Source organism: Ciconia boyciana, chromosome 1 (genome assembly GCF_034638445.1).
Source record: "Ciconia boyciana chromosome 1, ASM3463844v1, whole genome shotgun sequence".
NCBI lineage: Eukaryota > Metazoa > Chordata > Aves > Ciconiiformes > Ciconiidae > Ciconia > Ciconia boyciana.
The window spans coordinates 56,980,845-56,992,900 of record NC_132934.1 but is presented as its reverse complement, the minus strand read 5'-3'; the positions used below and the strand labels follow the sequence as shown (position 1 = coordinate 56,992,900).

Here is a 12,056-nt window from a genome sequence, read left to right as displayed (position 1 = left end):
GAAAGGGCCTGTACACCGGCTGCCGTGGCCAGGTTCCTGCAAGGCGCTGACCTGGGCTGCAAGGGAAACCACCTCTGTGGCACCTCTCCCCCAGCAGCTCTGCTGAGCACTTGCACGTAGATGGTTTCTGCTGGGCTATAAATGCCTGCATCGAGGCTGTATGAGCTCTTCCACCAGACCGAGCGCTGTCAGTCATTTAATCAGCTCGGCTTCTGTGTGTGACCTCAAGCCAGAGCCTCTCAGGCTGCAGGGCAAAGGTTGACGAGGAGGGTGTACCTGACAGGGATGGGCAGGGAAAGGAATAGGAGGGTGCAGAAACGGGTACCGGAGTTCAGACGTGTATTTGAATACACAGGAGGAGTAATGGGCTGTAGACGCTGAAGATTGGGCTCCTAATGGAGTGCGGTGTGAAGACGCCCTTCTGCACATGGTCCAGCTCTGAGCAGGCAGCTGCTGCAACCACCCAGGGTGGTACCACAGCCATGCTATGTTAGGAGCCCCTGTGGGAGCTTTAAAGGCAGTGGTTGAGTTTGGGGTTGTGTTGTAAAACTAGGAGGAGATAGTATGTTCTCAGCTTTGTTTAGTCAAGTCCTGACAAGCAAGAATAAGAGACGACCGGAGGAAGTGCCTGACATTATTCCCTGCCTTCAGAGGAGCCAGTTGCTTGCACTTTTTTGATTGAATCATGTTCTTTACATGGTTTCATTCTTATTTTCCATGTCCTGCATGTCAGCAGCTGGTTGCTGTCCTATAATCCCCCCAGTACAAGTGCCTCTTGCGAAAGGAGTTGGGAGGGGACATAAACATCTTACAGAGGTAGTTTAATGGCTGCGTTCAAAGCATGAGAGACAACCGGTTTTCCTATCTTACTAAGGATTTTCTGGTTTGAAGTGGGTCAACAGTTTCAGTTTGGTAAACAACAACATATTTCTATTCATGTAAGTTTTGCTGGGCGAGCAATCTACTTTCCTATCTGTCCTTTTCAAGAAAAGAGGATTTTGCACACTCAGCTGCCCAAAGAAAGAGTAACATATAGGAGGAGGAGAGCAAAAGCAACTGAAATCTTTAAAAAAGTATGTCCTTCTGGCAAACACCAAGCACAAGAATTTCCAATAAAGAAATTGTTTGGGGAAGTGGTAAGTGCATGTAAAAGTGCATGGACTAGTATCAGAGTTCAGGCTTGATAATTACAGTGTCTTCTGTCAAAGAATACATAAATTATTAACTTAAGGGTGTGGCTTCCAAGTTGCAATCCACATGGGTAGAAAAGTGTTTACCATAGTAAACAACACAGTTTACAAACTCATCGGTTCAAAAGTGCAGTGATAAAGATACGTTGTGGTTTATGAGAAAAGTTGAAGGTTGGCCATAATCTTTTGGTCTGAAAGGACTGGAACAGACACCAGCTCATTTCTGGGGTTATTGTAGTATTTTACTGCTTCCTATAGATGGAGCCAAACTCACATCGTCCAGCTGCATGTGACTCACCAACGATGACTGCAGCTTCCCCAAAATCACAGAGGAGCAGAGTTTGTCATGTGTCCCCAAGCCCCATTTCTTGCCCATTCCCCTAGGCTGACTCCCTAATACTGTTTCACTGTCTCCCAGGTCTGTTCCCACAGTGCAGCGGCAACAGGCAATGACACACGAAAGCGCTAAACCAACGCTGACCTTCCCATAGAGCTTGAGGGGAAATGTTTTTCAGATGTTACAAATATTACCTTTCTAACTACACGTTATATCACAGCTTTGGCTATTGGTCTATTCTTCTGCATATTGAATGGATAAGGCATTAGAAAGGGTCTTAGGAGACATGTCTTAGAGGCTTCTTCCTTCCACTGTCACACTGTGATCTTGAGCAAAATTCTGATCTACCAGGTCTTGTGACTGGACTTCTGCTGCAAAAAGTTTGGGATCTACGAATGCAATGCAATGACTTGTAATAGAAAGTAGGAGCTTTGGAGAACAGAGAGGAGGAGTCTCCAGTCTCTGCCACCTCTGAAGTGATAGCTAAATTACAGCAAATTGATCCAAAAACTGTGTAAGGAAGACAGACACAACTATCAGCCAAACAAGGATAAGAGCGTTGCAGGGTAAGGAGCGAGCTTTTCCAGCCTTCAGGAGTAAGAAATCATAGCTACCCTGCTGACAGCAACTCAAAGTTCTTTGCTCATTTCAAGAGCCAAGGAAGGCGTCTCAACATCTGTGTTCAGCACAGTGCAAAGCCGCTCATGTCCCAGTAAGAGGCAAGAGTAAATATTTCCACACTGATTTTACTTACCTGGCAACAGGTTTCATTACGTTGGACTTGAAAGTGTTGTGGAAACATCTGAGGCAACTTACTGTATAGACAGAGTGCCCTTTTGCTAGGCTTTTATTTTTAAGCAAGACAGCAAAGCTGATAATTTTCTCAAAAGGCCTTTATATTTAGCGGGCCAGTCTTGTTATCCTGCTACTTAGTGTTCACACTGAATCACAAAAGACAAATTGAAACACAGACACTATGTGTCAGTAATATCCCAGTGATACAAATGTGTGATTACCTAGAGCAGAGGTCTGTGTCTGTTTTTATCTCCCTGTGGTTTTATGGTTTTGATGGTTGCACTTGCAGCGGTCACTATAGTTTATCCCTTTTGCAGAGGCATGTGGTGTGCAGCAAGAGCTTGTGACAATCAAACAGTTGAGGAAGCTGAGAAGGGTTTTCTGGTGCCAGACCAGTCTTTTGGACGGAGCGTCCTCTTCCAGCCCCTTGCTGTGAAGAAAGAAAAGGTGCTGGAGCCCACTCTGGTTTAGCACATCCTCATCAGGACTGTATTATTTCCCAGCTGCCGTTCTAACTCCAAAGTCTGCTCTTGAAAGAGTTACATTCTCCAACTTTCATTACTAGAGAAGGTGCAGCTGGAGGATTTGGAAAGAGGAGATTTGATCCCCACACAACCCCGGGGCTCCCCAGAGAGGTGAGCAATCAGCATGGGGAGAGGAAGTGTGTGACACTCACATCTTTTCTTTGTTTAGATGTTTCCCGTGGAGCAAGTGAGTACAAGAGGATCTTTGGATTTCTCTTTGCAAAGCCTGGGTCTGATTTCAGCTGTGATGTCATCCCGAAAGAGCTGACTCATCCAGCAGGGCTGCAGCTCCAAGGAACACATGCAGAGGCTGGGAAAGTTCAGAGCTATTTTCAGAGCTCGGGGGAGTTGCACCGTGGGGTCCCACTCTCTGGAAGAGGTGCTAGACAGAGAGCGTGCTGTCCAAGAGCGTCCGAGAGGCTCAGTAAAAACTGGACGCTGCCATGACCCCTCAGGCTTCAAAGCAAACAGACCACAAAGGCAGAAATTAGTAGAGGAAAATGATCGCCATCCACTGGGAAAGTGTTTCTTCGGTGTTTTGATCTTGCCAATCACCTTCACATAGCTTAGCTGCATTAAATAGTCCCTGGAGCAGGAATTTGGCAGTGCCCAAATGAAGATGGTCCACAGGGAAATCGTGCAGCACAACGGCAGAGCACACTGATATTCACCAACCTGACTGCAGGCTCCTCTTCTGCCTCAGTTTACCTTTATCTGTTTACCTCAAACCAACTACCATGCCTGGTACTTCCAGAATTCTCCCTAGTCTGGGTAGGGCTTGTTAACATAACATTCAGCCTTCCAGCCTTAATAACGAGATTTACAGTTGTGATAATAAACATTTTTAAATGTGATTTAAAATATATCTTAAAAGCAGTGGAGGGGAAAGCTCTGGAGGGAAATCAGAGTATTCTGATTTATGTCTGAGAAAAGAGGGATCAAATGAAAGGAAAAAAGAACGAGTGCTTAATGCTGTCTGGGGAACACAGCAGCTGCCTCTCTCAGACAGGCCTGATGTTCCTACAAAATAACCAATCCAGGAATGAGCGTCCCAGAAAAAAAAAAAGAGACATGAACAAAGGAAGTAGGAATGAAATTCAAGTGGAGCTACTTTCCACTTTCCCCTGCCCCTGCTGCAGCACAACATTGAAACTGAGCAGACAAATTTGCTCCCAAAGAAAGATATCCTTGTGTGGCAGAGTTGCCCGGCAGACACTAAAGACTCTTCCAGCTGCTGGCAACATAGCAAGAGTGATGGGCTCCTGGCCAGGGCTCTCCTGATGGAGCCCACGTAAATCAGAGAAGCGCGTGTGGGCGGTTTGTTAGCACTGGGGACGGCTCAGCATCTTGGATGCCAGCACTCCGCAACTCCTTCTGCTCGCAGGGAGCCATTCGTCAGAGTCAGAGTTAAATGTCTGGTTAAAGGGCCTGATGATAAAGCGCTCTCTGCAGAGCTGATTTCTCCAGAAATGTGCGTGGTGCCAGTATGTAATGTCAGGAGGCAGCTTTGCCTGAAATATCTGGGGGATCTTGTTTCAAAAAACTGGATACTGGAGAAAGGGGGTAGGTTGGGCATTGAAGGACAGATATGATTAAAGGGAGGGAGAGATTGCTGTGCTGAAGCCCGCTGTGATTATTTAGTTTACAGGGAGACATTCAGAAAAGGGAGCATAATAGAAAAGCAGAAAATACTGAAGACTATAAAGGTGCTCTGTTGGGTGCTGCTTGCTCCTATACTGAATGACGACTCAGTGAACCTGAAAAGTGATGCATTTTAAAATGGGTAACAGGAGATGAGTTTATTACAGAATAATGTTACGTGTGTACAGGAAATGTATTTACTACAGAATAATGTTATTTGTGAGAGTTTCACAGACCATCATTGAGAACAAGAGTCAGCTTAAGTCTTAAATAGGATTAGAGGGGGGAAAAGAGGATAATTAGAGGTTGCTACTTTTATTCTCTCTTTCATGTTTGAGGGATAAAATCCCACTAGCTTCAGGGCACAGAGCAACCTCAGAAAGCCCATGACTAGAAATAACTTCTTGTGTGGGCAAATTATCCTATTCTTCTCTTGAACTTTTCTGGGAGTAATCTTCTGCTGGTTTCTGTCATAGATAGGATAGTAGCCTGCAGGGGTATTTATTTTGGTGTGTTTGTTACAGCTGGGGTGTGTTAGTAAAGGTACGAGCTGGAATTTCAAAGACTGCTTCCAGGCCACTTTAATTGGCAGAAAAATAGTTGACAGATGTAGGTAGAGGTATACTGACTGACACTTTTTTCCCACCATTCGATTCTATCCCAAGCATAAGAAAAAAAAATATTAAATCTGTATTTTGTGACTATGCTTCTTTTTTCACAGCAACCCAGTCTTCAGAGCATCTCTTAGGTTAATATTGTCCAGCCTTGTATCTTGGGCATCATCTATCTCCTGGACGTTGTCTGCATCTCTATTGCCATTTCTGCTGTAGTGAAGAAATCCAACCTTCTCTGGTGCCACCATGTTCCAGACGTCTTCAGTCTTTCCATAGCGGTTCGTCTTTGGGATCTGTCAGCGTATGGGCAGTGGGGTCTGGCACGTTGGGAGACCCCATGTTCGCTCCCCCTGCTATGGAAGTCTGAAGTTCCCCAGTGCCCCTGTTCTCACTGCTGTGTCCATAGACTGATATTTAGCCACTGTTCACCAATCTTCTCCCTAAGGTGTTGGAAATCCCCTCTTGCTGACTTGATCATTTGCCTCCTGTGGGCACATCCTCATCCGCATTACCCTGGTTTGGCTCCATCCAGGTTTATCCTGGCCCTGATGGTGCCAGAGGTTCTGGCATTCACTGTCCCTACTCCGGCTGTGTCCTGTAGTGACCTTCACTCCTCATGTGGTGCTGCCTGCATGCAGATACTCCGAAAGATTAAGTCTCTTCTGCCCCAGCTGTCCAGCAAAGTGCCCAGCTGACAGTGAAGTGAGCCACACAAATTGCTATTGCTGTATGTCTGGTCTTCTCTATCTGCTGGGCACGGTATCACTTGCTGCCATAGATACATACACCCTCCGATCCTCATCTGCTCTTGCACCTGAAACGTGCCTATCATCCTGGGGTGTGCACAGAGCTGGCTCATCCCCCCGTGTACTTGGTGGGTCACGAGAGCTGTCACTGGATCTCTCTGTCAGGTCAGTGGCCCAGGACTGGCAGGGACTGACCGCACTGTTGCCAGGAGGCAGATAGCAAGCCAAAGATTAAAAGTATTCAATCTAAAGGGGAGACCGAGTATTGTGTACAGGTGCCTCAAGTCCAGAAAGGCTTCAAAAGAGTGTTTAATTTTCCCTGGTGAATCCATGCTTTAAAATGTTTAAACAAATCAGATGTATAATTTGGTCAAGTGACAACTCTAGAAGAGAATGTGATGATAATTCATGAAACTTCGGAGGATATAAATGTCAAGGAAGGGAGGAGTGGTTACGGTGGTACTAGTGTGACAGCCAGGACAACTCAAGTAAATTTGAGAAAAGGAAAATCTTGGCTCAGTACAAGGAACAAAAATATAAACTAAATAAAGCAACCTAAAATACGTAACTGTACAAAGCCTAAGAAACCAAACAAAACCTTTCCTCCAAGTAGTTATTTTGAAAGAGGAAAAGTATGAGATACTACATGGAGTTCTCTGAGAGCTTCACTCTTGTTACAAGTTTTTATATGGGAGCCACTCAAAAAATTATGGTGATGGTGGCTGCCTAAAATGGAAAGAGCCAACAATAATCTCTGCTTGATTTGAATAATCCCCGAAAGGGAGAGGCTGAAACCCCTCAGAAGCAGTAAATTAAAATTGAACAGAAACCTGGCACGTACAGTAAATGACGCATATAGTGAATGGCACAATTTTCTGTTGGGCATTGCACATAGAGGACAGACACATCATGATTTTCCGTGTCTAAAATAAAAAGCCTATAAAAAGTACTTCTTCCAGTTATGGAGACAAATAAATTTGAGAAGAGTGATTTGTCTTCTTACTACAGAAGTTATGCACTTTTTTCTCTTTTTTTTTTTTGTTTCCTCCTTTTCCTGGTGAGCTTTAAGTGCAGAGAAAAAAAAGTGTCTGATCTGGGTAAGAGTCTGGTGCAGATGAGGGGTCTGAAACTGAGAAAATATCGCTACTTTTCACATCGGCAGTGTTCTCTCTTCACTGGAGTGTCCCTGGGGTTTAGAGGATGTGATAAAGTATGTTCAGTCCAAGTGGAGGAAATGTTAAAACTTCAGACAACAACAGAAATAGTCTTTAAATTTATGCACTGTGTTAGAAAATTGTAGCAGTAGCTAAACCAAATGTTTAAAGACATGAAAATTTGAAGTCAGGTTAATGGCTAAAACAGAGATCAAAGTTGATCTTCCCAGGTGGACTTTTCCTGTTTTCCGATGAAGGTTTTTTAAAATGAAGGCTAGAATTATCTGTATACTGATGGCTGCACTTTGGTGGATGAGCGGTCCCTGGATCAGCAGGACAGATGCTGCGAAGGAGAGCGTCCTCTTCAGCTTTATGAAGCATTGACTCCTGCGCGAGCGGGGAGGCAAAGAGCTGCTGCGCCATGTTCGCAGTACATTAACCACTGGTATTTTCAGTACATACCAAACCCCAGATCAAATAACTCCGCTGTTAGATCATGCTAAAGTGCTCTGCTGCTTATTTCTCTCTGTCACATACAAGTTACCAGGGTGCAGAGGCACCAGCGAAAGCGGTACATGGAAGTTTTAAACTATATAAACTTTGGGTCTTAAAACAAACAAATGTGCAATCAATGAGCACTTGTTGCTCCGTGTTTATGCTTTGATGAAGAAGGCCTGGGGTTCCTGCTGGAAACCGGAATGATGATTTTAAAAGGGCACGGCGCAGTGCCGGGCAGCAAGTCACCGCACTCCCCCACTCTGCCTGGCCCCGGCAGGGCCAGGCCGTGCAGAGCCATCGCTTTGCTCCTTCCCGCTCCCCCCGGTTTCCGCACCGAAGGCAGCTGGCTCAGCTCCCACCTCTCTGCGGGGTTTTGGGGCCGGGGCAGGACAGTGGTTGCAGGCAGGGACGAGGCAGGCGATAGGAACGCACCACCATCATGGCACTCTCCGTTCCCTTCTGTTTGTGTTTTTGAGCTTTCGGGCATTTTGCTTCAAGGGCAGCGCTCTCAGGATGTTTTCGTTCACATATATTTGCAGATGTAACTGTCTGCCAAGCGATGCGCCTTTTTTTAATCTGGGAAAATCCTCAGCATGTTTTACAAGATGGACGTATGAGGCCCAGGAGCTACCAGCACACACTAGCATCTGCAATCTTTCTTCAGACAAAGCCCGCAGGCCCAGCGCTCACCATCCCACCCGAGATAGCAGAAATCGGTGCTCAAACTGGCGCCTGGGTGTTGTTTGCAGGGGAGGCTCCCCGGCTGGCCCCGGGCCAGAGCCCGCCGCCCCGTCCCAGCCCTCAGTGGCAGGCGAGACGTGCCGTGCTGGCAGTGCTCTGCTATTTCTCTGCTTGGCACAGCAGCCCTGGGGTGACAGCGCTGCTGATACGCTGGAGAAGGCTCTGGACTGCTTCAGCCGATGCAGGGTGGGGAGATGAACCGCAGTGCCCCGTCAGTTAGCAAAGCACACGGAGACGGGTTTAAATCCTCTCTCTTGTTTTGCCACCGAGTCCTGCATCGTCCTCTCCCTCCCAAGCCCCATCCTTCCCTCTTTTTGGATCCTGTTTATTATCCTCTGTTCCCCAAATTTCTACCACTGATTTTTTTGCCACATCTCCTGATTTTTGTTTTAACCCCTTTATCCCCTCTACTAGCACACACCCAGCTCCTACACTTGAACACAAATACTGGGAGCCCTGAACATGCCAGGGACAGTCTCTCTCAACGTTATTATTTATTATTATTATTAACATAACACCATGTAATAATTACAATAATATATAAAACAGGTAAAATAATGCCAGTAACATAACAGGATCCTACAGCTGGGAGGAACAACTGCTGGGAAAGCTCTGCTCCATCCAAGGTTGGCACATGCTTTGGGGACATCGCCTGCCCGTGCTGAGGGAGATATAGGAACCAAGACGGTGGTGCTCTGTGTTTTTATTTAAAAGCTTATAATCTCAACAGGCGTGGAGCAGAGGGTAGTAGACAGACTAGCCTCACATCTGAAGTCCCTGCTTCAGGGCGGGGCTGTGTTAGAAAACCTTAATGAAAGAGGATACGATTTTCTTTTTACACTAACAAAGCTTGTTTCCCTTAGTCAGGTTTGAAGAAATGGCTGAGTTGTTTTAGCTGAAATTTTCCTGAGACAACACAGGCCACAGATAGACACCCAACATAGAAACTTTCTGCCCATACCACTGGTCAATGTCATCAGCAACTTTAAATAAGACTTGATAAAAGGAAGGGTCAAGTAACCTCAGCTGTCAGTATTCCTGTGCCTCTCACAATGAGATCTAGCCTTGTTCATCTTGCCTGGTCAGCAGTTTTATAGCTAGGTGAGACACTGGAGGAGCCACATGTCCCTTCAGAAAACTGTAATATTTAGCTATCCTTATTGCTTTGTGGCAAAGGCAGCAATGTAAAAGGACAGAGGATATCCAGCAGGACGGCTTGTGGAGTGGAGGAATAACACCTACATCCTCTCTGAGCACCCACCCCTCTTATTGCTCACAGTGATGGGTCTGTAACACCGGTGAATCAACAGTGGGATTTGTGCTTGCCACTGAAAATGTGACCATGGAAGTAGCTGGACAAAGCCTAGGTCAGAATCATCAGGAACAAACGTGACTGCATGTCTTTTCTTGCAGTTCAGACATCCATATCCTGAGAAAATCGGGCACTGTCCAAAATAGGCAAAGTGTTCTTATATTTGCCAGTTCAAGGGCTGTTTCATTAGTGATATCAAGAGGGAAAACACAGATGTCAGCAAGGTCAGGCTGTCTCAGTCCATGCTTGTTTGTGTTTTGGATTTGCCGTGGCAGGGCTCTGTGACCCAGTAGCATGAGCTCCAGCACCTCGCTCTGCAGGGGGACATCCCCAGCAGCAGAGCCGCCCGAGGGGGTCTTGGGGAAGCACTTGGCAACAGGGGTCTTCAGGGGAAAAAGATCCAGCTCTGTGGCTTTATTTCTATAGCCTGTGCAGTAGATCTCTGGACAGAAGTCTGAGACCATCATCTCCTGATTCAAAGTCCTCACTAGCAATGCCAATGCTCGTGGACTCATTGCTTTCCCCTTACATCTCCAGCCATTCCTTCCTTCAGCTGCATCTCAGCACACCACCACTTCTGCAGTGCCAGCATGATGGGTTACAGACCCAAGTGTTCAACCCCATCAGGGAACTGATCCAGGCTAAAAACCCAATATGGTAGGGGGAGAAGAGGGCTCGATCTCTTTAAACGGGTGTTGCCATAAAACGCCCTTCAGGAAAATGTAGCCCCTGGGCTTCATGTGGCCAGCCATGAGCATGACCAGTCCTGCCTGGATGTGTGAGCATGGGGCTCCCCCAGTCCTGCCTGCCTTTCCCCAGCAGAGCAGGTGGGCACCAGGCACCCAGCAGTCTGTGGCCATACTGGTGCTTCCAGACATCCTGAAGCCTGCTCAGGGCTGGAAACCCCAGACAAACACCCACAGGCTGTCCAGGGGACCGTTTGAGGTGGGAAAAGCAAATGTGCCAAAGGAAACCCATCTGTGTGGTTGCCCTGCTTTGTTCCACCAACCGGGGCTGTTCCTGTGTTCAGAGATAATCTTCACTTGGAAAAAAAGAAGGGGGGTGCCTTTCTGCCCCGACTTTTTTCACTACTCAATGATAAACAAAAGTGGTTGGGAAGGTGCCTTTCCTCACCTTCAAATTTTTCCTCTGTGTCAGAAATTCAGGTCTTAGCAAGCTGGTTCCCTTGAAAGCTTCTGGTGATAAAGAAGGAGCAGTTGTGTGAGCCACCAGCTGCTGCAACATTCAGGGGAAATCTGAGGGAGGGGAAATGAGTTCATCGAGACCACCTGGAGCTCTGTGTGCCACTGAGGGGACTGATGAGCAACTGGCAGAAAGAAGCAGTGAAAGGTAAAGTTTCCTAGAGCAATCGGAAAACAGTCATTGCACAGAATTTCACTGGTAAATTCGCTTTGCAAATACAAAACCTCCCAGAAGTGGACAGCACTCACAGTGTTACACCCTAATAAAACCTGTTCCTCAAATCACAGCCACAGACCCCAGTTCTGCTTGCAGTTCAGCTTCCTCTTACACGGCTTTTGGGCTTCCCACTGCTGCCATAGCTGATGGCTACCCCCACTTCAGAGCCTCCTGCAGCCCGAGCTCTGCTTATTCAGTTGGTGAAATAAGTTGTTGCATGTGGTTGTCCTTTTGAAGTTCACCGCTCGCTTCAACCACAGCCCTGAAAGAGCTGCCCACACGTGGACGTGGGCTGAACCCCAGGCAGATATTGCTGCTAAATAGCCAGTGATAGTCCAAGCTCTGTTGAAAAGCAGGGGGCATAGTAAAAGCATGAGTGCGAGCCTTCATGGTGAAAAGGAACAGTAAATTGAGCCTTAAGCACAACATGTCTCTCTTACACTTAATTTAACACTCATTCTGACAGCTCCTGGTGATGCAGACCTTTTATCTGCTGGCTGCAGCCTCTCCCGCAGCCATGACTCAGCCAGCCCTTGCCTACATGCCTTGCTTGAGCGAGAACCTCTCCAAGAGGCCCTAATAAAGTCCAGTCCATGGCCCCAGCTGTTTTCTGACTTCTCTAGGCATGATTGCATCAAGCAAAGCCCAGGAAGAGCTGGTTCCAGACACTCATTGTTTGGGAAGGGGAGAAGCACTACTTCAGGCCTAAGCTCACTTGTGGCCAGGAAAACACCTCCAGGCTGTTGTTGTCTGTCCTCCCCATCCCATGTCCCCTGTCCTTGCCTTTGAGGACCTGCATGGTTTATTACATTAGCACCACTCAAGGAATTGCATTCGCTAGTCCATTTCTGTTGGATGCGAAGTCCATTTCTGTTGGATGTCTGCTGCGAAGGCTTGACAGTGCTGCCATCCATTGGTGTGCAGGTAGGAAGTTTGGTTGATGATGAAAAGAGCATTTCCTTCGTAAACTGGCTTTCCATCCAGTGTTATGGTTCCCCGGCCTCTCCCCCTTGGCAGGAGAGCTCTGCCACTGAGAGAAGCCACCCCGCCGACCACTCTTGTGCCACCCATGGCAACATTGCTGT

General features: G+C 47.0%; 1 protein-coding gene across 1 annotated transcript in view; it reads right to left on the bottom strand.

The window, feature by feature from the left end:
* Window positions 1-8,786: 8,786 nt before the first annotated feature.
* The window catches only part of SLC25A17 (solute carrier family 25 member 17), a 42,153-nt gene continuing 38,883 nt past the window's right edge, over window positions 8,787-12,056 (bottom strand). Inside the window, exon 9 of the mRNA XM_072868478.1 lies at window positions 8,787-12,052. Within this exon, the coding sequence (XP_072724579.1) occupies window positions 11,809-12,052 (244 nt within the window). The 3' untranslated portion in view covers window positions 8,787-11,808. The remainder of the gene's footprint in view (window positions 12,053-12,056) is intronic.